Genomic DNA, 27,500 nt, shown 5'->3' with positions numbered 1-27,500 from the left:
CAATCTATATTCTCTTCACCTTATATCTTCCTCCCGTCTGACACTTTCACCTTTAAATCGTCAAGAACTTTTCAGACACAATTACAAACAAGACTCACACATTTCTGTTGTGTAAACGAAGACAACATTAACCCCTTCAGTTCTAGGGCACATTTTTACCTTGAGATTTGTATACGATTAGACCATTTTATTGACATTAGCAAGGGTATATGGAGATCAGAAGATTAATGGCCGTAGTCTTAACTATTTTAATCCCCCACATAAATATCTGCTGTATAAAATGACCAAATAGTAAGCGGAATGAATAAGAAAACGCGTTATGGTACTGAAAGGGTTAATGGCTACAGTCTTATCTATTTGAATTCCCCATATAAGTTTCTGAAGCTGTATAAAATCACCAAACAGTGAGCGTCACGGTACTGAAGGGCTTAACCTTGTATATTTTTTCCCTTGTGTCTTCATGCAAACAGAACCAAAGTCTTCTCAGAGTATCAAGTATAAAGATCCTAATAAGTGAAGAGAAAGACCACCTTCCTTGTGTGTGCATTATATTCATCCTACATACTTGTATATTAAGGGCACATATTTCACTCCCGGTAAAATAAGAAGGAATAAAAATGGTAATAAAAATAATGATATAATAGATAGATAGATGGATAGATGAATACACAAACATTCTTATTTCCACGTGCATTACATCGCTCACAGATAATGATGGTGATAGAATATAAAGATGATAATGCACGTATCTATTAGTTCCCCTTATGGCTATCCAACTATCAAAGGTATTAGCAAAACACAAGAGTACAAGAATGTTGCTGCTAACACTGTTAATTCTACGACCACTATCATTATTACCATCATTATCACCACTATCATTATCTTTACGTAAGAATCACACATATTCTTATCAATCTTTAACATATTAATTCTTACTAAACAAACACACACTCTCTCTCTCTCTAGGTCCGTATAAAAAACGCTTTACTCTTCCACTACGACAATTTTCAAGGGCCACAGAGATGATTAGCGGGGTTTTTAAGTGTTTCTGCAGATAACAACATAGAAATCGTGTCACTCTGCCTCTAGAACCATAAAAAAAACACCTTAAAAATAGTGTAAATTTAAATAAAGCCTTCGAAATAGTGGAGGTGAAGCGCAGAAGTGTTTGAGAATACGAGCTTCTCTCTCTCTCATCCGTGCAAGGAAATCAATGTTGTGAATGATCAAATTTCTTCGTGTCAGATGTCTAAGTGATAACCTACGGAAGGGAGGGAGGAAAGGAGGAGGAAAGGAGGGAAGGAGGGAGAGAAGGAAGGAAACACGTAGAGAGATTGGAGGTGTTTGGAGGGGTGTGGGAAGGAGAGAAAGGGGTGGGGTTGAGGGGTGAAGGATGGGTTTGAAGGCGTGGGAGAGAAAAGAAAAGGTTATATAGAAAACTTATTGAAGGAGAGACTGTAGTGAATCACGTGCGTGGGAGAGGAAAGGAGAGCGGAGAGGGAGGAATGTGATGGAAGGAGAGAAAAGGGAGGAAAGATTAGAGGGACAGCAGAGAGAGAGAGAGAGAGAGAGAGAGAGAGAGAGAGAGAGAGAGAGAGAGAGAGAGAGAGAGAGAGAGAGAAAGGATATACGTAATTTATTATCTTTATCGTTACTCAAGAACTTGACATTTTCTTCTCCTCCTCCCCTCCTCCTCCTCCTCCTCCTCCTCCTCCTCCTCCTCCTCCTCCTCCTCTCATAACATTACATCATTGAAAACTCGTTGATTGTGTTATTCTGCTGAAGTGACCTCGCTATTTGTAAGATATTTATGTTATTTACTCCTCCTCCTCCTCCTCCTCCTCCTCCTCCTCCTCCTCCTCCTCCTCCTCTTCTTCTTCTTTGTCTGTTCTTGATATTTTACTTTTCTCCTTACTTTTTCTTTTTCTTTTTATATTTCCTGTTATGTTTTCTTCCTTTCTCTTCTTCCTCCTCTTCTTCCTCCTCGTCTTCCTTTTCTCTCTACAGTTCATTGTTCGCCTTTTTCTTGATATTTTTTCAGCTTCTTCCTTCTCCTCTTCTTCTTTTTCCTCTCTTCCTTTTCTTCACACACTTATTCACTCTCCCCTCTTGTTTCTTTCTTTCTCTCTTCTTTCGTGACTCTCTACTTGTTATCTCCCATTCTTCTTCTTCTTCTTTTCTTCTTCTTCTTCTTCTTCTTCTTCTTCTTCTTCTTCTTCTTCTTCTTCTTCTTCAGTAATGACACAGCGTTATTAATGACATCAGGTTTTGTTATTAATGATGCGACTCACATTCCATCCTCCTCCTCCTCCTTCTCCTCCTCCTCCTCCTCCTCCTCCTCCCACCTCAAGGTTCCTACAGGTGTGCTCTATGGATCATCATCTCTCCTCCTCCTCCTCCTCCTCCTCCTCCTCTTTCTCTTCTTCCTCTTCCTCTTCCTCTTCTTCCTTCAGCTTCACCATTCCTCTTTCTTCTTCTTTGTTTTTCTTGTTCTTCTTCTTTTGTTCACTTTCTGCTTCTCCTTTTAGTTCTTGTTCTTTACCTACGTCTTTGTCCTTCTCTTCTTCCTTTCCTCTTCCTCCTCTTCCTCCTCCTCCTCCTCCTCCTCCTCCTCCTCTTCCTCCTCCTCCTCCTCGTATCATTTATCATTTCGTTTTCCAGTCAGTAATTTCTTTTTCATAACATTGAATTACATCACATTAGAGAGAGAGAGAGAGAGAGAGAGAGAGAGAGAGAGAGAGAGAGAGAGAGAGAGAGAGAGAGAGAGAGAGAATGTACAATACACTTCACTTTCTCTACTACCTAAATAAAAATAGAGGAAAAATGGAATCAAAACGGTACCAAGAAAAATTAAATGAAAAAAATGGTAAAAAATGGAAAAAAATGGAAAAAAATGGTAAAAAATGGAAAAATGGAAAAATGAAAAAATGGAAAAATGGAAAAAAAAAATGGAAAAAATGGAAAATTGTAAAAAATGTAAAAAATGTAAAAATGTAAAAAGGGGAAAAATGGGGAAAAAAATGGAAAAAAACGGTAAAAAAGGAAAATTGAAAAAAAAAATGAAAGGGAAAGGAGGAAAAAAAGTCACAAACCAATGGAGTTTTTCAATAGTGCGATGCTTATTAGTTTATCGATGTTGTCTCCACTTCGCCTCCTCCTCACTGCTTCTCCATACAAAAATACACAGCAGAAAGATAAGAGATAGATAAACACAAGGAGAGACAAAGAGATGGAGTAGAAAAAAAAAAGCAGTGATGAAGATAAATAGGAACAAAAAAGCAATAATGAAGATAGTAATTAATAGGAACAAAAAAAAAACAATAATGAAGATAGTAATAGTAACATATACCACTAGATAGGACGAGGATGAATGAGGAGTCTTATATAGAGAAACATTTGCATCATCTCTGCTTCATAATAAGGAGAAGATGTTGTTATTCTGTACTTTTATATTAGAAACTATGCTGGACTATCCCAATGCAACCTTGTCATTATTCAACCACACATACACACACACACACACACACACACACACACACACACACACACTTAGTAATTATATCAAACTGTTTTTTGCTCAGTTTTTTTAGGTTTTGCCAATCAATATCAGATACACCACCAGAGAGAGAGAGAGAGAGAGAGAGAGAGAGAGAGAGGATGATTCACAATGAGAGTGAGACAAATAAAAACAAACATATCGACATACATACATACATACAGACAGACACACAGACATAAAGACAGACAGGTGAACAAAGAGACAGACACGAGCAGAATGAAGGCCATCAGCATCGTCATGTCACGTTTTGGATTGTCAGTATCAGTAGCAAGTACTTTGATGACACTCGACCTTGTGGATGATTAGATACCCGAGAGAAAAAGAGAGAGAAAGAGAGACAGACCATGGGAGTCTTCACCCTTCCCTCCATTCCTGCTGTCTTTCATCCCTTCCCTTCAGTATCCATTTCCAGTGCAAGTGTGAGTAAAGATGCAGGAGTAGATGCTTCAGAAAAGAGTCATTATGGGCCATGGGAGGGAAAGGGGAGGTACTTGCCACTAGCACCGCCAAGGAGGTAACGAGGCGGTTATCAGAGCAAGGTCTTGGCGGTGTTTACGACATAAGAGGGAAAGTGATGGAGATAAGGGCAGTTAGGGGGAGGGAAGAAGTGAGACGGGGGAGGGGAAGAGTTAGGGTGGAGGAACAGTGGGAGGAGGGAGGCATAGCAATGAACCTTTTCTCGTGGTTACAACAAACACTTCTCTTATCGAGTTTTAAGAAGCAATTGCGATAAGTGTGTGGCTAGCGATCAAAAAAGTGGCCCGGTTCGTGTCGCTGCATTGCCCCGTCTGTCTTCTCGCCGCCGCCAGAGAGAACTGGATCACGTGTGGACTATTAATATTAAGCATCGGTTGCCTCACAGCATCCTCCCGACGTTCCCCACCCCCAGGAGCCCCTCAGTCGTGTGGGGAGGCAATATTTTATCATTACAGTCGGATATTATCAGTCAGCTTCGCCCTCCTTGAGTTCTCGGCCAGGTATTGCCAAAAATTCAATTAGGACGCGGCGGCGAGGCACAGGTAAATTATTGGATTTCCAGGTTCTTATGAATATTTCATTTGAGAGACCCCGACCTCACCCTCGACCCTCACTGCACACCACTCCAGGATGCCCCAACCCCTCACCCTTCACCCCTCACCCCTCACCTCTCGGCGCCCCTCCCCTGCATAGCGGCGAGACACGACACCTGCTGCCGCCTCCTTGGCTGCTCGCCTCCTCGCCTGCCATTACTGCGGTGCTTTACATCCAGCAAATGGGGTAAAAGTGGCCGCGGCAGAGGCAAGGACGGCGGCAGCGACGTGCAGTCTGCGGTGGTGTCGCCCTGGGCCAGGCGGGGAGGGGCGGCGGCTCAGCCAGAGCAAATATTGACACGTGTTCAAGCCCAACATTTATCTTCAAGATAATACCAATTGGACTTTCAAGTCTGATGGCGGGGATGTATTTAATAGAACGCGCCGCCCCTCCCCCGCCACCTGCACCAGCGGGCGGCGCTTGTTGAGGGCGTCAGGGCGGCCATTCATCATAGTCGCGGGCAGACGCGGCGCGCGGGCAGGCATGTTCCTCTCCACCTCCACGCTGCGCCACTCTGCCCCGCTATCTGCCCGGCCATCTCCACTCACCCTCACTATGGTAATGCGCGCCAGGCGAGTACAGAGAGGCGCGCACCTCGTATGGCGAGGGGATGGCGGTGTTGTCTGGCAGGTACAGCGAATGACCAGAACAGGAGCACCACGTCTCCTGAAGAGACACAATTTGAGAAATTCCAGCCTGTAGTTAGCGAGCCGCTGGTCAGAGGAATGGGAGGGCAGAGTCAGGCCGAGCGTCTGCAGGAATGGCCTCTTAGGAGATTGCGAGTGTGTGACCTTGAGATGTGGCAGAGATAAGAAAAGCCTTTGTCAGACTTTTCGTAGAGAGAGAGAGAGAGAGAGAGAGAGAGAGAGAGAGAGAGAGAGAGAGAGAGAGAGAGAGAGAGAGAGACGTGATGGTGGGGAGGGATAGGGGTGCCAGAGCTCAGTCCTTGTGGGTCCCAGCGAACACTCCCTTATCACACAGTCCAGCGCGGTGACAGCCCAGCATGTGACAATGTGCTCACGGCGGCTCTCACGCCACACACTTTCCTTTCAACGTTCTGGGAAAATCAAGAAAATTATTTAAGAATATTGAATCCCTGGCGTGACTCATCCTCGGCCTGGCGCCCCTACTTCTATGTGTAAGTTTATTTCTTCGTGGGCTGGAGAGAAAAGGGAGGGAATAGTGAGAGAAGCAGGGCAGGAAACCACAGGGTGAGCAGCCCAGGGTGCCTTCCTGAGCCCAACATCCGGCCATTAGTGGCGTGGCTGCCTCGCCGCGAGCCTGCATGAAATTTAATGACGGCCTTGTACAAGTTTCTTATAGAGGTCAACTAAACACACGTGGCAGGAGTGTTGCTGAGTAATGAAGTTCTTACTTTTGGTGTCTTTTTTCTTTCCAGCCGTGCAGCGTGGCCGCGTCCCGCCCACCCAGGGTATGGGCATGCCCAGCCAATTCATGGCCAACGGCGACACCCTCAACGGCCACACGTACCTGTCCTCGTACATCTCGCTGCTGCTGCGCGCCGAGCCCTTCCCCACCTCGCCCTACGGCCAGTGCATGAACGCCAACAACATCATGGGCGTGGACAACATCTGCGAGCTGGCCTCCCGCCTCCTCTTCTCGGCGGTGGGCTGGGCCAAGAACATCCCCTTCTTCCCCGAGCTGCAGGTCACCGACCAGGTGGCACTGCTGCGGCTGGTCTGGTCTGAGCTGTTCGTGCTGAACGCCTCCCAGTGCTCCATGCCCCTGCACGTGGCGCCGCTCCTGGCCGCGGCTGGCCTGCACGCCTCGCCCATGGCCGCGGACAGAGTGGTCGCCTTCATGGACCACATTCGCATCTTCCAGGAGCAAGTGGAGAAGCTGAAGGCACTCCACGTGGATTCTGCGGAGTACTCGTGCCTCAAGGCCATCGTCCTCTTCACTTCAGGTAAGTCACATGCTGTGTTGTCCCTCACCGCTGCGTGACTCTTTAGTTCATCACGTGTTTGTCACTACTCGATTTCTAGTCTCGCTGCGCTACTTTCCCTCGCCCTTCCTTGAGGCGACGCGACGCGGCAGACACCTAGCCTTCCCTGAAGGTCTGTCCCTCAGGCTCCACCGCCCTTCCCCGCCGTCATGACTCCTCACCAAGGTTGGGAGGGGGGAGGTGGTCGAGGCGTCAGCGAGACCAGGAAGGCTTCACCTCTGGTCGGGTCACTTAATCAGCCACATAACTCCCTCTATTGTATACAAAACAGTACATGGCCGGGGGCAAGGGAGAGCTGACCTTGCTCTCTGCGCCGCCACAGTCAACTTAAGGGGTTATCGCGGCGACCCTTAGCGAGTGTAACACCACCTCGTCAGCGCGTTGTGTCTGCCTCGGGAACCCTGGCCTCTTGTGTCCACTTGGCGGCTGTCACCTCTCTCCTCTCTGCTCCCTCCTGCTGAGCTCACCACCCTCAGCCCTCACCCTTAGCACCCTCTCCTGCTCCTCCTCCTTTCCTCTTCCTCCTCCATATCTCCTGCACCCCAATATCGTCCTACTCCTCCAATATATGCCCCAACTCCTTCACTGCCGTCTCTCCTTCCCGCCTTTCTCCAGCCTCTCCCTCCTCTCTCACTCCTCGCCTCTCTCGCGACGCTCGCCCCTACTTGAGGCGATAAAAAGCGCCTCTGCTTGACCCGTTGGCCCATTGTTATCCAGCATGACATCAGCAGGGGAGGTTGGTGACGTCAGCAGAGGACTCTCATTATATCCAACGCTGAGGTTACTGTGGTGGAGTGTTTGTGAGACTGTACGGGCGTTGGTCACTCTCTCTCTCTCTCTCTCTCTCTCTCTCTTCCGCTCCCTGAGGCGAATGCTGCCCTCCCGCTCTCCCTCCCGCAGGCCACAGCGGCGTCTTGCATCGCTGGAAGAAAATGTGTTGGATAAACTTTCTCATTCACGGCATTTCCAGACAGTGGCAGTGGTGGTGGTGGTGGTGGTTTTTTATTATTGTCTCTTTGCTTAACCTGTCATTGTTTTATCTTAGTATGCTGTGTTTATAATTAATATCTACTTACACACACACACACACACACACACACACACACACACACACACACACACACACTCATACTTGTTTACACACTGATTGATTGATGTTGGTCTAGTATTTTTTTTCGTTTTGATTTACTTCTCTCTCTCTCTCTCTCTCTCTCTCTCTCTCTCTCTCTCTCTCTCTCTCTCTCTCTCTCTCTCTCTCTCTCTCTCTCTCTCTCTTCCTGTCCTAAGTTGAAAAGTCACAGTAGGAATAGATGATTGAGTTAGGTGCGTGACTCTTGTTCGGAGCCTGTGTGTGTGTGTGTGTGTGTGTGTGTGTGTGTGTGTGTGTGTGTGTGTGTGTGTGTGTGTGTGTGTGTGATGGTGATGATATTAGTGATGATGGTTACTATAGTCCTTGTGGTGAGGCAGGTGTCGAGATGGTGTTAATGGTGAAGGCTACATTTGTGGTGGTGTAGATGGTGATGAAATGGTGAGGGTGATGAAAGTTACAGGTTCTTGTGGTGAGATGGGCGTCGACGTGGTGGTGGTGGTGGTGGTGGTGGTGTACTAGAATCAATATATTTTTTTCCACTATACTCAGCACATATATCATACCCTTTGTTTCACTTCTCTCTCTCTCTCTCTCTCTCTCTCTCTCTCTCTCTCTCTCTCTCTCTCTCTCTCTCTCTCTCTCTCTCTCTCTCTCTCTCTCTCTCTCATCTCTCTCAATTTCCAACTCTCTCTTTTCTTCTGTTCTTACTCCTGTACGTTACATAAATAGAGAGAGAGAGAGAGAGAGAGAGAGAGAGAGAGAGAGAGAGAGAGAGAGAGAGAGAGAGAGAGAGAGAGAGAGACGAGCTATTTTAGACCACAATCTTACGCATCTTTGGAAGGGACAACGCAAAAAATACACACAAAAAAATAAAAAATAAATAAATAAATAAAAAAAAACTTAAAGAATCACAGGTACACGAAAATACATTAAAACCAATCTACCTTATCTTTCTTAACACTCCTAATAAGAATATAGACAAAACAAATTAACAAACAGTCGCTCTTTTAAAAAACTGAAGGGAATGGAAACTTTAAGAGGCAGACGCCAGACAGTGAAGGTAAAGGAGACATGAAAGAGTATAAGAGAAACGAGGTGCGGGTAGAGGTGGGAAGGTGACATTCTAAGAGTGAGTGAGTGAGAGTGTTGCAATATTAAGGTGACTGTTCCTCACGTGAGCAGGCGAGCAAGCAGGTGGGGAAAGGGGCGGAGGGAGGCGAGGAAGGGGCGGAAGGGAGGCGATGCAAGTGGAGGAGACGAGTGGAAGAAAGAGAATCAGGTCGACGTCAGAAAAAGAGAGAGGAGAATAATGTGTCTGGGTCGCAGGGTGGAGCAGAAAGAAGAGGAGGAAAGGACACGAAAGACGGATAGAAAGAGAAGAAGAACTGAAAAAAGACGGAGAGAATGAGAGTTTATCACCACCACTGCCTTATCCACCGCCCTTCATCTTGCGACCTTCCACAACCCTTGCTTTCAAAAGACGAGATACCATCCAATACCTTCCTACCACCCTTCCTTGCCTCCTACCTCCTTTGCCTTCCTTCCCTGGCTCGCCTCTTCACCACCACCAGCCAGCTTCCAAGGCATTGCTCCCTCACGCTGCTCTAACCCTCAACTCCTACACACACACGTACACACACACTGGCCTGACGGGTGTGTTATGAAGCACCGCCACTCGCATCCCCGTTCAGGTTCACCGCTTCAGCCTCCTCTTCTCCTCCTCCTGCCCCGCCGAGAGCCAAGAGAGCCCCGTCAGCTGGGCCGCCCCGGGGGAACAGCCGCGAGATCACCAACAATAGAGGGATTGATTGATGACGTGAGCTGACCTTACTGCGTCATACCCTCCCCCAGGTCCCCTCCCCCTCTAAAGGTCACATATGAGAGAGAGAGAGAGAGAGAGAGAGAGAGAGAGAGAGAGAGAGAGAGAGAGAGAGGGAGAGGGTTTAGGTGGGGGTGGTAAAAGTCACGAACAAAAGCGTGCTCCTTAAGGTCATGTGACACAGGTTCGTGGACATTAAGTAGAGGTCTGTCTGTCGCAGCGCGTGCCCCAATGATTCGATTCACCTTCTGCAGGATGATTGTTGTGGCTGTCCGCTCCCTCCCTCTGCCTCCCAGCCTCTCCCTGACTCTCCCTGACTCACCCTACCTAACCCTGCCTCTCCCTGCCATCTGATTTTACGCATCTCTTTTTCTCTTCCTCGTTTTGGGATATCAGGGATTTTCAAGAGCCGCGTGTTGATTCTCTCTCTCTCTCTCTCTCTCTCTCTCTCTCTCTCTCTCTCTCTGTGATCGATTGTGTGCTCATGTGGTGATTGTTTTGGTGTTGATATGCCAAAGCAAAGTTCATGAGTGGCGGACAACTATATCTTTCTCTTACGTATTCATCTACATCACGGTTCCTGCTTATTAGTCGTGTTGTTCTGCACTCTTACCACCATCACCATCATCATTACCACCATTATTAGACTACAACTCACTACCTAACTTAACCTCCCCTCTTCCTCCCCTCCTCCTCTTCCTCCTTCTCATTCCCTCCTCTTCCGCGTAAGTCGAGCCTCACCAAGTAATCACGACCTCACTTGTATGGTTGTTTGATGACGCTTGAAATGTGACCAGGAGGAGGAGGAGGGACGAGGGGACGGAGGGTGAGGGACGGGGAGGGTGGAAGGTGAGGGCGGAAGAAGATAGAAGGTGGAGAGAAGAAAGGAAGTTGGAGGGATGGTAAGAGTAGTGAGTGAAGGGTTAACTGTGTATGTTTGGAAACGCTTTGCTTTCTCACCACGTCAATTTTTCAAGGGCACAAAGATAGTTAGCATTGTTAGAAGTCATGTTAACCGCTTCAGTACTGGGATGCATATTTACCTTGCGTGTTTGGTGTGATTAGACTGTTTTATTGACATTAAAAAGGGTCAGAAGATCAATGGCTAGAGTCTTCACTGTTTTAATTCCACATAAGTTTGTAAAGCTGTATAAAATCACCAGATAGTCAGCAAAATCAATATGAAAACGTGTCCTGGTACTGAAGGGGTTAATCTGTCGCTGAAACCACCAAAACACCCTCAAAAACCTGTGTCGCTTAAACTAAAACATTGTGGAGGTATTGGTGGTGCGAGTAGAACGATTTCAGTGTTTGGTGATGGTGATGGTGATGGTGATGGTGATGGTGATGGTGGTGCTGATGGTGATGGATAGTGAGTGATGAGAAGTGTTGTGTTGTGGGAAAGAAGGGACGCATTGTCATGTCTCTGTATTCACTATCAGTTTTCTGTTCCTCTTTTCCGTGTGTTCCCCCCCTCCCTCTCTCTCTCTCTCTCTCTCTCTCTCTCTCTCTCTCTCTCTCTCTCTCTCTCTCTCTCTCTCTCTCGTTATCCTGGTCTTCTCTCCCCTTCTCTAGTGATGGATGGGTAATCATGACACACGTAACATCAGCAGTCGACATTATATTGAAATTGGGAACATCAACTCTTGAATATAAAAGACATAAGTACACTTCTCGCTTCCTCTCTCTGTCTCTCATCCTGGACTTCCTCTCACTCTCACTCTCTCTCTCTCTCTCTCTCTCTCTCTCTCTCTCTCTCTCTCTCTCTGTTATTCTTTAAAAATATACAGGTAAACTAAAATCACATCGTTTATAATCTTTATGTACTAGATCTTTATAATCGACTCGTCTGGACATGAAGGGAGTTAGAGGCAGACTTTTAAGCTGCGTCATTCACGAAGGCTTGGCACAAACTGGTAGCTCGAGCGGTGATTTGTTGCTGTCCTGCGCTGACTCTGCTATCCCTGAGTACATCAAACATAATCGCCACATCAATGCGATAATGATTAAGAGATTAAGAGATGAATATTAATACATAAAAAAAGGTTAACGAACGCACCGCTGACGTTTCTATAAATATTAAACTTTGCCCACGTGACACACATCAGTGGATTAAGTTTGCGTGATGAATAATGGAGTAAGGAGTCGTGGTTTTAGAGAAATGCGTGGATAACATACACTTATATACGTGTCACTGTTTTGTAAGTATAGACGTTTAGTAATATTAAAGCTTGCCATTACGTGACACACACCAGTGAATCAGGTTTGCATAGTCGATGGTGAAATTACGAAAGATGTTTTTAAAGTAAAGCGTAAACAATGTAGGAAGGTGGATGGCCGTGAAATTTCTACAGAACACAGTAATCTTAAGAATGGGGCATTGAGGCATCACACAGCACTCTACACTAAGGAAAATGGACCAATATGGCGTCTCCCTTTAAATAGTACACTCTAGGGCTCTTCTGGTATAAAATTCAATAACAATGCAGAAAACTAAGAAAAAAAAAACATTGATCTAAAAAATGACCTAAAACACACAAAAAGTAACAGGTGAAGACACAACAAGAGGAACAAAGTGAATATTCTCATTTAAATAGAGCGCAAGAAACACTAAGCAGGCGAGGTTCTTCAAGGTACTCATCCGCGGCTGTTTCTTCCACGAGGATGTGTTTATGAGAAGGTCCGGCAATGTTTTCAAGACGTGTCACAAACTTTACCTGCAGGCGAGGCGTTCAGGTCTTTGTGTCTCGTCCATCTGGTGTGTGTTTCCCGCTTCCTCCACCTCTTGCAGTCACAATACTAAAGAGAGAAAGAGAGAGAGAGAGGGAGAGAGAGAGAGAGAGAGGGGCGGTATCAGTGGGTCGGTGTGTGCGTGTAAAGAAAACGCAATACTTTGTTTACTTTGTTTGAGTTGCTAAACCTGTCATCTGGTGCAAGTTTTTCCTTCCATGTCAAACCGCACGAGCACATACACATACATTCTCTCTCTCTCTCTCTCTCTCTCTCTCTCTCTCTCTCTCTCTCTCTCTCTCTCTCTCTCTGTGTGTGTGTGTGTGTGTGTGTGTGTGTGTGTGTGTGTGTGTGTGTGTGTGTGTGTGTATGTGTGTACACACACACACACACACACACACACACACACACACACACACACACACACAGACACACGTGAACAGCTTTTGTCTCGCCAGCGTGCATCACAAACTTGCATCGCGGATAAATAAGTGACGCGTTGCATGCACCGAGCAGAGGAAATCACAATCGATAATGATAAAAGAATAAACAGTGGTGAGAGATCAATAAACGATAGACGAGCAAAAGAAAGAATGAGATCGATAAAATCACTGTGTGGGTTGAGAGAGAGAGAGAGAGAGAGAGAGAGAGAGAGAGAGAGAGAGAGAGAGAGAGGGAGGAAGAGGTACGAGTGAGAGAGACTGGAGGAAGGGAGGAGAAGGAAGTGGGAGGGAGAGAAGGGGAGGGAGAGAAGCTGACCAGAGTGATAATGATTCTGAAGCCTTTAACTGAGACTCACCCCCTTTGACTCACCCCTCAAACACTCCCTTACCCTCCTACACCCCTGGCCACCTTTACTCACCCCATCCGGAAGCGTAGAAGCAACAACCCTCACCCCTGGCGCTTCCCACACCCTTCCTTCACCCCCGACCATGCATTACCCGTCAGTTTAGGCATTTTAAGCTGCAATTTTTCTGCCCACGTACTCAAAGGAGGTCAGGAATTAGCAAGCTGTTGGGATGTGAATGGTCCAAGCCAGCCACGTATTCATTCTCATTTGCAGTATTATCTGTGAGGTAAAGATGTTACTGCTGGAGGTCTCTGTGTGTGGGGGAGGAGTAAGAGTAGGGTATAGAGGAGGAGGGAGGAGAATTAGAGGAGTTAAAGGTATGAAAGATGAAGGGGAATAAAGAGAGAGAGAGATAGAATGGAATGAGGAGAGAAGAGGGGTAAGTTTAAAGTATGAAAGATGGAGAAGGAAAACAATGAAAGGTTTGCCACACTTAAAAAAAAAGAAAAATAAGAATGTAAAAGAGAGAAGAAGGAGAGGAAGAGAAGGAGAGAAGGAGGAGGAGGAGGAGGAGGAGGAGGAGGAGGAGGAGGAGGAGAGAAATTACAGGTATGAAAGATGAAGAAGAAAACAAGAAATGGTTACCTACAAAAAAAAAAAAAAATAATGAAAAAAATTCAAGAACTGACACTAGAGAGAGAGAGAGAGAGAGAGAGAGAGAGAGAGAGAGAGAGAGAGGCAGGGGGCGGTTCGTGTCACGCTCCACTGGCCTTGTTAGCCTCGATCGGCGTGTTAGTTCCCTCCCGCCCTTACTTGTTTCTCCAGCCGTGTCCAGAGTAAACAGGCTGGGGAGTGACGCGACCTGCTTCGGAGGGGAGAAGGAAGAGGAGGAGGAGGAGGAGGAGGAGGAGGAGGAGGAGGAGGAGGAGGAGGAGGAGGAGGAAAGGACAGAAGGAGTAGAAGAGAAGGGTTAAAGAGAGAGAAGGTGCGAAGGAAAAGGAGACAATGAAGAGAGTAAAGATTAAATAACAGACGAAAAAAAGGAGAGATAGAGACGATAAAGGACAAGTGGATTAGGAAAACGTGCGGGAGAGAAGAGAACAAAATGAAGAGAAATAAGAAGGTGAAACTGAGGCGGAAACAGAGAGAAAAAGAATGAGAGAGAGAGAGAGAGAGAGAGAGAGAGAGAGAGAGAGAGAGAGAGAGAGAGAGAGAGAGAGAGAGAGAGAGAGAGAGAGAGAGAGAGAGAGAGGTGGAAGGGCGTATGGAGAATGAGGTGAGAAAGTGAGACAAGATGGGCGTGATGAGGCAAGTTACGACACCTGCAGGAAGGATTGATGGGCGGCGCGGGGTGGGCGATGAGCAAAGATATTCTGACTTACGAGGAAAAATAATGGGGCAGTGGAGGTGACTAGGCGAAGAGGGAAAGGGAAAGGGATGGGGGTGGGATGGGGTGGTGTGCAGGGGAAGGGGGAAGGGACTGGTGGAGTAAGGGTGTGCATGGAATGAGACAGTGAAGCACCCAAGGATAGGAGGAAGAGGAGGAAGAGGAGGAGGAGGAGGAGGAGGAAAGGGAGAAGTGAAAAGATGCGAAGGAAGATGAGCAAGAGAAGGAGGAGGAGAAGGAAGAGGAGGAGGAGGAGGAGGAGATGTACTGTGGAGACATCTTTAGTAGTAACAAAAGGAGGAAGAGGAGGAGGAGCAACACTAAACGAAGATGAGCACGCGATGAAGAAGAAGAAGAAGAAGAAGAAGAAGAAGAAGAAGAAGAAGAAGAAGAAGAAGAAGAAGAAGAAGAAGAAGAAGAAGAAGAAGAAGAAGAAGGAAAAAAAAAGAAGAAGATGAAGAAGAAGGAACAGAAAGACGAAGGATAGGAATGCGGAGAAACCAAGCACCACTACTACCACCACCACCACCACCACCACGAACACCGCCACCCGTCACCAAATAACACCAGTCTTTATCCGCGAGCACAGGGACACAGTGACGGCGCGGCTGCAATAAACTACACGCTGGATAGTTTGCCAAGGCTATCCCGCCATCTGCCCCGCCCACCGCCGCCTGCTTCCCCGTGAAGGACAGAGGCGCGGCGGCAGAAGATACGCTCACTTAGCACTCCCCTGATGTCATGCGGTAATGGCGGCGATGTCAGCGGCGTGGGACAAGGCTCGGTGTGCTAAGTGTCGCGTGTATCTGCAGCAAACACGAGGGCGAACAAAGATTTAATGCCATCATGATTCCCAGACCGCGGCCGCCCTGACATATTGATCTGATATCATCTGAGAAAGTCTGGGTGTGACAACCTGAGAGCCGCGTCGGGTTGCATAGGAAGGCAGCACCAGGAGTAGCAAGAGGAGGATGAAGGACAAGAGGAGAAGGTTCTTTTGGGTTCTTAAATTGGTATGCTGGGCTAAGACTGACTCTCTCTCTCTCTCTCTCTCTCTCTCTCTCTCTCTCTCTCTCTCTCTCTCTCTCTCTCTCTCTCTCTCTCTCTCTCTCTCTGGCTCATTCTGTTTCTTTCTACTGTCTACTTAGCTAAAAATTGATTGACTTTTCCCTCGTGTGATCAATGAAAGCACGGTAATAAGAGCACTAGGCGAGAAGCGAGGCGGGAAGCAAGGCAAAGCGAAGCGAGGAAAGGCGAGGAGAGGAGCAGGGCGTGTAGCACCGGGAGGAAAGCGCAGGGAAGTGGGGAGTTGATAGAGTAATTTCCTGAAGAGCAAAGATAACACACTGGAGTAAGTTGAGGGCACAGCGCATGGAGAGACAGAGAGATACCGGAATGAAGGGAAGGCGGGACAGTAATAAGGTGATGGTAATATAGCAGTACATATTACATAAAGCAATATTCTGAAATACTCCTGTTCGCACCTACTCTATTACAAAAGGCTCTCATTGAAGTGATACGGGTTTTTAAGTGTATTTTTTTATGGTTCTAGTTATAAGTTAGCGATATTTCTACTTTATGAACAGAAGAAACACTCTTGACAACCCGACTAATAATATATGTGGCCTTTAAAAACAATCGCGGTCAGGTGAAAGAGCTAAGCGTTCCAGAATGCAAACCAAAACAAAAACACTACATTTTGTGAGATACAACAGAACACAAAGTAGGAATAGCAGAACACGTACTTAGAAACACGAGAACAACATCACACAAGGACCAACACAGCAGCAGAGAACACACACACTGGGGGTAGTGGTACAGCGGAACAGAACAGCAACACACATGGACCAACACAGCGGCACACAGGGGAGCAATACAGCAGCACAGAACACACACAAAGGGGGGGGGGACGCGGTACAGCGGTACAGAACAGCAACATAAGACACGTGTTCTGCCTTAAGCACGCAGGTGTTGCCACGAAGTTGACATTCATAGAGAAGATGGCGAGGGGTCAGACCTGGCAGGAGTGTGACGTGCATACACACACACACACACACACACACACACACACACACACACACACACACACACACACACACACACACACACACTGGACACTACTCGCCCCGCTCCAGGCCTCATTAAACGTCTGGAATCACAGTGTTCGCAAACCTTCAACCTTCACAATCGACCAGCAACTCAAGAAAAGACTGAAGGGGACGAAGGGGTGCGAGGGAGAGAGTGGGAGGGTGAGGGAGAGAGGGAGGGCGAGGGAGTCTTCAGTGTTGCGAGGACGTGGCGCCTGTTGGGTGTTGGGTGTTGGGTGTTGGGTCTACCCGCCTAGCCTCGATTCCGGTATTCGATGAGGTATTTCGGCGAGGTGTGTTCCGGGGAGGCAGGCAAGGGTGAGCAAGAACCTCTGACCTTTCTGGTGGTCACTGCACTGCCTCCACCCCGCGTGTGTGTGTGTGTGTGTGTGTGTGTGTGTGTGTGTGTGTGTGTGTGTGTGTGTGTGTGTGTGTGTGTGTGTGTGTGTTTATGTTGCACTCTACACAATCTTGTTACTATCACTTTCATATATATATATATATATATATATATATATATATATATATATATATATATATATATATATATATATATATATATATATATATATATATATATATATATATATATATATATATATATATATATATATATATATATATATATATATATGTGTGTGTGTGTGTGTGTGTGTGTGTGTGTGTGTGTTATCACCTGTTCATCAGATTGTACACAACTTTTACTCTGAGTGGGATGCAGGAGGAGGAGGAGGAGGAGGAGGAGGAGGAATAAGCAGAAGGAAGAGAAAGAGTAAGAGAAGCACAGGAACTTAAGCAAAAGGTAACAGAAAGCTTATTACATTATCATGCGGTTACCTGCTTGAATAGACTTAAACGTATCTTCATTACCTGCGTGAAAGTAGATGAGGAAAGTGAGAAGAAAGAGGAGCAGGAGGAGGAAGAAGAGGAGGAGAAGGAGGAGGAGGAAGAAAAGGAGGAACGCGGTGTTCATTGGATGTGTGAGAAAGGGGATGTCAAGAGGAACAAACATAAATACGGCGACTTCTTAGGTGTCTGTCTGTGTGTCTGTCTGTCTGTCTGTCTGTCTGCTTTGGTGTATCAGAGATCAAGCAAGAACAAAAAATCCATCCAATATTCCTCTTCTATTATTCACTCTGTATTTTATTTTTACTATTTTTTTCTCCTTCGTCCTCCTCCCTCCTCCCCTCCTCTTGTGTCTTTCCTCCTCCTGTCGCTCCTCGCGCCTGCCCCTCGCAGCCACGCTCGGTCTCCTGGCGTCTTCCCGTTAGCCGGACAGAAAGTGCCCATAAAACCCAAATCAAGATCAGAATCGAACCCTTAAATCTGGGTTGACCTTGGCGACCCTTGGGGCGGGTGGGCGTCCCCCTGATTCCCGAGCACCCGCCAATTACCTGCTATTACGACATCCTGTGCTGAGCGGCCACCTGTTTACTGTGAGCTGTCGTCCCGCTGTCGCTTGCACAGCTTCGATCTGGTCGCGTTATCGACCCCGCGCGTCCCCCAGGGGTCGGTGGCTCGTCGCTGGAAAGACGGTGCGCTATTCAGCCTTGCCTCGAATCATTCGCAGGTTTTGCTCCCTAATTAAGGCCGCGTGTGGACGCGAGGGTAGAGGCGCTGCCGGCGGGGACCATGTTTAAGGTAACTACCGGGAAAATTACCTGGAGGAACCTGGGTGACCGCAAGGGTAGGGGCGGGAGGGCGGTGGGGAGAGAAGGAGGAGGAGAAAGAGGACCTGGCAGTAATTAGAGTTATGATATTTTCTGTGAGAAGTTCCTGTCTCTGGGAACAGGTGCGTGGGCGCTGCGCTGGGAACTGACCAGGCTTCCTTCAGGGAAAAATAGCGTTTCCGGCACATAGGAGTCCCCGCGTGAGAGTGGCGTGGCTCAGGGCACGCTGGGACACGCCTTCAGACTGTACAGTGTACGCAAAATACTTGACAGTTCCACTACGGCCACGAGGAAAGGAACACTGGGGGCCGTGGCTTGTGACTGGTCAGTGGCCATGGCAGTGCGTCCTTCAGAGGCCCTCAGGCGGCGCACTGGTGGTAAAGCACGCCTCACGCTACAGACTGGAACCCCGAGAGCAGCGCAACGACTCCGTGATTTCCCATCATCATTATTTTCATGCTAGTGATATTAATGATGTGGGTTTTTTCCTTCCCCACCACCTCCTCTACCTCCTCCTTCTCTTTTCCTCTCTCTCGAACGCCTTCCTGCTTCGTATATTTTCCATTCCTCGCCTCATTTCGCGCCGCCCGACCAAGTAACACCGCGGAATGGACAAGACTCTCCCGCCTGTCATCTGCGGCTGATTTTTCCTCATTATACTTCGTTGTGGCCTCGACGTCTGGCGGGGCGACGGTGACCAGATGTGTGTGTGTGTGTGTGTGTGTGTGTGTGTGTGTGTGTGTGTGTGTGTGTGTGTTTCCCAGGATGTGTCGCCCCCTTTCCTCCTGAGACGGTGCGTGGACAAGTGCAGTGAGGAGGGCAGGGGGAAGAATGACAGGATAACGGAGAGTAGGGCAAGGTAGGGTTAGGGAATGGAACGGAAAGGATGGAAAGGAAGAACAAAGTCGTGGGAAGGTGAGGAGGCGGAGAATGGGGACGAGGAGGAGGAGGAGGAGGAGGAGGAGGAGGAAGAGGAGGAGGAGGAGGAGGTGAATAGACAAGAAGTGTAGATGAGTTTCGTTAGGTAATCATTCGTAATATTTTGTGGTATATTCAAGGAGACGTTTTCGTGAGCTTGCCTCCTTTTTTCCCATCACAACCACCATCACAACCACAGGAACCTGCTCCAGTACACCTCATTACACCTGCTGAGAATTCTTGGTGCACTTTATGTTAATAGTCGAGTAATCTACAACACTTACTTCCACTGGGCTTAGGTTTACGTATTCAACCTTGAGTCCTCTTGAAGTCTGTCAGGAAGGATGATAAAGACAATGGAAATAAGTCAGCACGGTACGCTACTAATGATCAGAGTTGTATTTTGTGTATCTTTTCCTTCTGCCTGTGTAATGTAAGCAACGCAGACCAACAAATATAAAAATAGCTGTTGGTTATAATATATGCTTTAAAAATGACGAGGAAATATATATAAAGTGTAGATTTAATTGTCACGCAGAGAAATACTAGTTGAAATCACTGCAACGTAAAATACTTGAGGCAGAGAGAAGAAACAAGGGTTCGAAATGTAACATATCTCATTACTTTCTTCTCTTATATACGGAGAATCAGAGGCAGGGAAAAGGAAGCAATGAAGCGTGTGGCACTCCCCTCACCTCACACTTACTCAGGCGGCCACCTTGGGACACTAAATGTACAAATTTAATGCCAGTATCTCGCCTCCTTTCCTTCTCAGTGTAAATGGCTGCCCCGTCTACCATGTCTCCGGTAATTACTTCTCCTGCGTCGGCCAATATTGATAACAGCGCCGCCCGCGTCGCTAAAATCACCCACAAAATTATTCCTCGGACGGACACGAGAGTTTTCTTGGCCAACTTTCGTCCCTTTCTCTTGCTCCTCCAGCCCCTCCTCCTACCCCCTCCTCCTCCTCCTCCCCCCTCCTCCTCCTCATTCTCCTTCTCCTCTTTGCCTTCCTCGCTAGCTTCGCTTCAAGCCTCGGGTTCCCTTGCACCATTTGGCGGTGGGAATTGTCGCGAGAATTTTGTGTGAGGGTTACAGGAGCGTCGCTTGTCCTACGCGCTGAATTAAAAACCGGACGAGGCGGCGGGAACACGTCCAGCAGGCGGCAGACACACAGCCTCTTCCTTCTCCACCGCCTCCACCTCCTCATCCTCCACTCCCGCCCTCTCATCCCCCTCTCCCGCCTCTCTCTCTCTCTCTCTCTCTCTCTCTCTCTCTCTCTCTCTCTCTGTCTTCTATTCTCGGGGTGGGCCTCCTCTATCCCCACCGCGTTTCCCACCACCGGCCCGCCAGCCTGTCAGGAGCACAGAGGGCGATGCCTCCACCCGAGAAGGACGAGTCACCAAAAGTGGTGCTGTTCGAAGACAAACGAGTGACTTGAGCTTTCGATACCTGCTGTTAGAGTATCCATGTTTTAATCAATGGAGCAGTAGGAATGCAGAACAACTAATTAGCGAGGGAGTAGTAAAGGTAAATTATAAGCAGTAGAGAGGGAATAACAATGCGACGTGCTCCTTGCTTAGGTCTCCACTTTGGGGCGCAGCGTCAGAGGCTGTCCAGCTTGTGACTGGACGCTCGCCACACGCCTCAGGTCAGCCGGCAATCCATTCGTCACTGACAACGTAAACATTTTGCCGGCGCATCACGGCAATTACTTGGAAAATGTGCGCTCGCGATCAGCCCCGCGGTAGCCGAGACGCTTCCCCCGCGGCGGCCTCTTTATTTGTGACGTAATATCTCACGGGCTTTGGGCAGCCACACCCCATCCATATCCCGACAGGATCGTGCCATCTATCAGGGATTCTCGGGTTTAGGTGCTCTAGGAGGGACGCCGCGCCGGGTCCCTCACCCCGCCGCTCAGGACCACACAGGCGTTCCTCGTGATAATTTGCGACACCACTGCAGGCCTTGCGTCGCCTCTTCTCCCACCCCCTGTCATGAGTACTGCCTGCAATGTGCGCCCCCTGCGTGCCGCGCCCCGCCGTGCCCGCACCGCCCGCCCGGCAACACCTCGTCCCGCCCGCAGTGTCCCCTCGCCCGCAGCCGCCCTAGGATGATGGCGTCATGTCCCCGCGTATGGAGGGCAGGTAGGACATTAATTACAGTATCTAATCTTGCCGTGAGAGGCGCCTGGTTGGGCGGGTGCGAGTCCTGCCTCTCCTCCCCCGCGCGCCTCTCTCACCTCCCACGCCAGCCAACTGACCTGCGAGAATAATTGCTGCAAGTCTTTTTCCGCCCAAGACCTGTTTGTAATCACAGCTCCGAGATACCTGCTTCGTAAAAATTCCCCGTCGGTGTAATCAGCGTGTATTTATTGAAGCCAAAGCCGCAGCTGCGCTTAGGGAACGGGACACGTCCGGCGCTCCAGGGTGAGATTAGGATCGACATTCCCCCACAGGTGTAGTAAGAGTGGACCCTGCCAGTCCCACGCTGGACCCCGGCCGGCACCCGCCTCAGCCTCCTCTCAGTCGCTCAACTGCACATAAAACAGAGTGCGTTGATGAGGCGCCGCGGCAGCACGGCGCGCAAAAACACCCATTGAACACTGGCCGGGCCGCAGGGCGCGACCTCACCTGGCGCCCGCTGACCGCTGCCCTGCACGCCCTCGCAGGAACTCTTGGCAGCCGTGCCGGCGGGGAATGTTGAGGCGGCGAAGCTCATGGCCGTGAGTGGCGGCGAGCTGGGTGTTCTTATCCGTTCCATCTCGGGGCGCGACGCTGCCACCTGCGGCCTTGGCGTGTGAGGGTGAGCGTTATGGACACTAAACAGCGGCGGATGTGCGGCAGGTGCGGCCACCGATAGCGACTCCACAGCGCCAGGCGATCTTCCTTTGTTCTCTAGCTCAACACACCACTGCCTTCCCCTCTCCTGCGCCCACTCCTCCTCCTTTCTGCCGCCTCCTTGGGCTCCCGGCGTCTTATCGTCCCTCCTTTTGGACGGAAATAAAAGACTTTCCGAGATCAAGGGGATTATCAAGAGTTTTCACATTAATGTCGCCTCGTCTCGGAGATAACCAAATATTTATGCCTAAGCAGAGGACGCGTCTTTTTCCCAGCGAGAGGACGTCACCATCAGACGACGCCAGGACGCGAGGCACAAAACATTCCTCCACTATCTCTCACGAGCCGCGCCGCACTGAGAGAGAGAGAGAGAGAGAGAGAGAGAGAGAGAGAGAGAGAGAGATAGAGAGGATGCGGAATTATGTTCTGCAGTTTTCACATTAATTTGCACGTCACAAACTTTTTTCGCTATCCTCGCACTGGACGCTTTTATCTCTCCACTCTCATTCCGTTTGATGCGCGGAAGATGAGGTCCAAGTGGCTGTAGTGGCGGTGCGGGGAGCTGGCGAGGGCGCTGGTGGGGATGTTAGCGGCGGTTTAACGTGAGGTGAAAGGAAGGGGTGAGAATACTGGCGGTGGTGGCGGTGGTGGTGGTAGTTGTGGTGGTTGTGGTGGTTGTGGTGGCTGCCTTAGTGACGGTGGTGGGTGACAGGCATGTGGGGTGTGGTAGACCTCAGTGGTGAGTGCGGTGTGGAGAGAGAGAGAAAGGGAGAGGCGCAGAGGCAGGCAATCAAAGACAGTTAAATAAAAGTGAAAGATGCAGAAATATGGATAAAAAACAACAAAAAGAGAGAGAGAGAGAGAGAGAGAGAGAGAGAGAGAGAGAGAGAGAGAGAGAGAGGAGAGAGAGAGGAAGGAGAAAGGTGCTTGTGGTCATCTTAGAGTGGTTACAACACCTATTTCACACCCACAAAATGACCCGCAGCGCCGCACTCCAGCCTCATCTCGGTAGCGGCCTCCAGCGGTGACGGGCCTTGCTTCTCCACACTCAGGGCCTCACCACGCGCCCCTTAGCATGCCCTCTCACTCGTTGCCTTACCTGAAGAAGATAGAGTAGATTATGTTACGTTTGGTCAGGCTGGGCTAGACGAAGAGTGTGTAGGGTGAATGAAAATGGTGGATCTACACAGAAGGGAAAAAAAAATGTGATTTAGTAATATAAAAAGGAAGAAGAAAAGGATGGAGGAAAAAGTAGAGTGTAGGGTGAATGATAAAGATGGATTTACACAGCAGAGGAAAAAGATGAAGATGTATGTTTGTGAATGTGGTATTATGGTAAAAAGTAAAAAGAAGAAGAGGAAGATGAAGGAAATAGAAAATTGCATCAGTTCTTTAACCCAACCTAACCTAACTTACCCATACGTATGTACAAGCTATACACGGCCATCTATCCCATCTCCCGCAAGGTACCCACGTGTTTACAGACCAAGCGTGCACCGTATATCTCTCGCATTTCTGGTTCCTCCTATATTTCACAAGTCGGTACACGTAGTAGTAGTAGTGGTGGTGGTGGTGGTGGTGGTGGCGTACCTTTTTCCCCACTCACCTGTTAACAGCACCCGCCTTCTCGTCCCCTAACAATCTGCAACAAGTGTGGACAAATCGGAGTGGTGCGTGAGTGTTCCCTAGCACGCGATGTCTCTTCTACACCCCTCTCCCTCTCTCCCTCTCTCCCTCTCTGTCTCTCAGCTCCATGTTCATTTAGACTTTCCCAGCGTATATTTCGGGTAAATTAGCTTCAAGTACTAAAGTGGCAACAGGGAGTGAGTCATGAGGTGTGTGTTTGGATGGACGTGGAAGGGGGTAGAGGGAAGGTGGTGGACGGGAGAAGAGGGAGGGAGGTGGACGGGGGCTCTTAGAAGGAAATGAAAGGATAGGTAGGGGTGGATAAAAAGAGATGGAGATAAATAGATAGATAGATAGAGAGAGGGATAGAGAGACAGAGAGATAAATAGATAGATAGATAGATAGATAGATAGATAGATAGATAGATAGATAGAGAGAGAGAGAGAGAGAGAGAGAGAGAGAGAGAGAGAGAGAGAGAGAGAGAGAGAGAGAGAGAGAGAGTGTTCCAAGGTATTTCTCTCTCTCTCTCTCTGATTCACGAGAAATTCTCATAAAGCCAAGCGAAAATAATAATTTCACGCAACTTAAAGTAAAAATATCACTGTAACAGAGAGAGAGAGAGAGAGAGAGAGAGAGAGAGAGAGAGAGAGAGAGAGAGAGAGAGAGAGAGAGAGAGAGACAGTTAGGTAGTGAGTTTAAGTTATGAATTAAGAATGACACAAATATTAGAACTACACCCTTTCCTCCTCCTCCTCCTCCTCCTCCTCCTCCTCCTCCTCCTCCAGAGCGGTGTGTGTTGGCAATTAAGGTAATGGCTGTGTTTTGACCTTACTTCTGTACCGCCTGCACCTTCACGCAACCAGGTGTGTGTGTGTGTGTGTGTGTGTGTGTGTGTGTGTGTGTGTGTGTGTGTGTGTGTGTTGAGTTAATCATTCATGTGTGCCTATTTCTCTCGCTCCAGTTCTCAGTTTCCTCCCTCTCCCTCTCTCTCTCTCTCTCTCTCTCTCTCTCTCTCTCTCTCTCTCTCTCTCTCCCTTCGCCCCAGTGGTTCCTTTCTCCACACCTGCGCACACCTGTTTCTCTCGCCTAATTAATCCTTATGCCTGGTCTCACGCAACCCTCCACCTCCCCTTCACCCCTTCCCACGCCCCTTCCTCCCTCCCCTCCCTCTTCCCTTCATTCTACACTTACTCTCTCCCACTCCCCCCCTTCTCCACCCACACAGTAATTTTTATCCTATTTTGGTTCTCTTATTTATCTTTCTTTTTAGTTTTCGTCTTTTTTTTTCTCTCTCTCTCTTCTTCTATGTGTATTTTTTTTTTTTATCTTTTCTTTTCTTGTTCATTTTCTTGTTCTTTTCTGTTTGCAATTCTTCTTCTATTTCCTTTGTCTCCTTTCATCTTGTTCTCCTTCTTCTTTTTCCTTCTTCTCTTCATTCCTCCCCCAATCCTATCAGTGGTAATTCTTCGATGTGACACTCAAGTACACACACACACACACACACACACACACACACACACACACACACACACACACACACACGAATCAGTATTTTTCTATCTTTCGTAATATTTTCTTTTTTTCTCCCTTTGGTGCTTCTTCTTCCTCCTTTTATGTCTCTCACACTCCTAACTCTATTATTCTTACGACCATCTCTCCCTTCCTCCCTCCTTCTCTCCCTTCCTCCCTCCATCTGTTCGTCTATCTCCCACTTCCCTCTCTCTCTCTCTCTCTCTCTCTCTCTCTCTCTCTCACCTCTGCTATCTTCCTCTCTCTCACCTCTGCTCTCTCTTCTCTCTCTCTCTCTCTCTCTCTCTCTCTCTCATCCTTCCATTCATTTTGTATTTAACTTAACAAACTCTAATAATTTCCTGTTCTCTGAATCTCTCTCTCTCTCTCTCTCTCTCTCTCTCTCTCTCTCTCTCTCTCTCTCTCTCTCTCGTCCATACATTTTCCACTTAATTTTTCGTATAAGACATTTTTTTCACTTCTTTTTTTTTTTTTTTTTTTTTTTTTCCTGTTTCACCTTATCTCCTTTTATCTTTCCTCCTGCTGGTGTGGGTTACCTGTCTCCTTCTTATCTGCCTCGATCCTCCTCCCCGCCCCCGCTCCTTCCTTCCCGATTTCCTTGTGTGCGTGGCATTTTTATGGGCCAAGCGAACCTGTATGTGTCTTGTTAACCTTTAAGAACCGGCCATTGTGTGATTTTGTGTGTGTGGTGGGTGGGGAGGAAAGGGTGTTGGTGTTTGGGTGTTTGGGTGTTTGGGTGTTTGGGTGTCTCTCTATCTATTTTTTTTTTCTCTCTCTGTCTCAGTTTTTCTTTATTTATTTATTTTTCGTTTTGTTTTTCTGTTTTCTATTTCCTCATTTCCATCATTTCTTCATCTCTTTCTTATCTTTCTCTCTCTCTCTCTCTCTCTCTCTCTCTCTCTCTCTGTTTTCTTTATTATTTATTTCTTATTTAGTTTTTGCTGTTTTCTATTTCCTTATTTCCATCTTTTCTTCATCCCTTTCCTATCTTTCCCTCTTTACTGCGTCCTTTTCCCTTTTGCTCTTCCCTTCCTCCATTTTTCCCTTCCACGATTCTCCTCTCCCTATCTTTTTTCCTGCTATTTCTCTTCCCTTTTTTACTACTCATACCCCTCCCTCCTCCACCACCTCTCTATCTGTCTCCTGCTCCCTTCATCTCTCCCCATGGTCGCCCCCGCACGCCATAAAGGGGAGTATCAATAAATAACTCCCCCTAAAGAGTGGTTCCCGCGGCCCGCCAATGGCCTGATAATAAGCTAGATAGAGGCAGTGATCGCCCGAGAAAAATGTCCAATGTTAGGCCTCAGATCATGTGACAAAGCGCTGACGACACGGCTTCTGATCCTGTCCTGACCCGCCACATCCCGCCAGCAGTTCTTTCAGTCTCCCTGGGCCCGCAATTGGAGGCAGATTTGATCCATTACCACGAAGGGAAACCAGGGATGTGATGGAGGGATGGGTGGCTGAGTGACTAAAACGTGGGGTTGTGAGTTTAGGTGGATGATATTGAGTGTTTGAGTGTAAGGATGGTAAAGATGACGAGATCGGGTGTTTGTACAAGGATGGGCAGCTGAGTGACTAGTATGGGAGTGTGTTTGATGTTGTGGTTATGAGTTTAGGTGAGTGATATTGAGTGTTTGAGTGTAAGGATGGTAAAGATGACAAGATCGGGTGTTTGTAGAAGGATGGGCAGCTGAATGACTAGTACGTAACGGTGTTTGATGTTGAAATTGTGAGTTTAAGTGGATATTTAGTGATACAGTGCAAGATGACTGGATGAGGTGTTTGTTGGTGAATGGACTGAAATGTGAGAGTCAGTAGATGTTAAGAAGGTTGTGATACAGTGTAGGGATGATAGAGTTAACTAGATTGGAAGATTATAAAGGCAGTTCTCTGATTTAGCCCCCAAGTGTGTACGAGACGCAAAGAAGAATGAGGAGTTAAGGAAAGATGATTGTGATGAGTGAGAGAATGCATAAATGGTGGAGTTAACTAGATTGTGGGTTTCAAAAAGGCGTCTTCTAGTTCGGTGATGTACATTATGCTATTATAGAGAGAAGAGGGATGGAGTTCGGACGGGACCTGATCTTGGTGTGTGTTTTGGTGCGTCAAGAAATTGCAGGGTGAGACGAGTGAGATGAATGGAGATGCTAAGGTACGCTATCAGAGAGAGAGAGAGAGAGAGAGAGAGAGAGAGAGAGAGAGAGAGAGAGAGAGAGAGAGAGACTTAGAGGGATTAGAGGGGAGTAGAGAGTGGTAGTGTGTGTGTGTGTGTGTGTGTGTGTGTGTGTGTGTGTGTGTGTGTGTGTGTGTGTAGGGATGAGTGGATGAGAGGGAGTGAATGGGGGAGGGGAACGACATTTGGAATGCGACAACACCACGGCGTGATGAGTAAGGTCAGTGTTAGAGAGAGAGAG

At 47.8% G+C, this 27,500-nt stretch overlaps 1 protein-coding gene across 2 annotated transcripts in view; it reads left to right on the top strand.

The window, feature by feature from the left end:
• LOC123499400 (nuclear receptor subfamily 2 group F member 1-A-like) overlaps nt 1-27,500 on the top strand; it is a 191,378-nt gene that overhangs the window by 16,692 nt on the left and 147,186 nt on the right. For both annotated transcript variants that reach the window (XM_045247347.1, XM_045247348.1), the window contains one exon: nt 6,030-6,557. In XM_045247347.1, coding sequence (XP_045103282.1) covers nt 6,030-6,557 — 528 coding nt within the window. The remainder of the gene's footprint in view (nt 1-6,029; nt 6,558-27,500) is intronic.

Source organism: Portunus trituberculatus, chromosome 49 (assembly GCF_017591435.1).
Source record: "Portunus trituberculatus isolate SZX2019 chromosome 49, ASM1759143v1, whole genome shotgun sequence".
In the NCBI taxonomy this organism is placed as follows: Eukaryota; Metazoa; Arthropoda; class Malacostraca; order Decapoda; family Portunidae; genus Portunus; species Portunus trituberculatus.
Note: the sequence above shows the minus strand (reverse complement) of the source record. Positions and strands in the feature narration are given on the sequence as shown.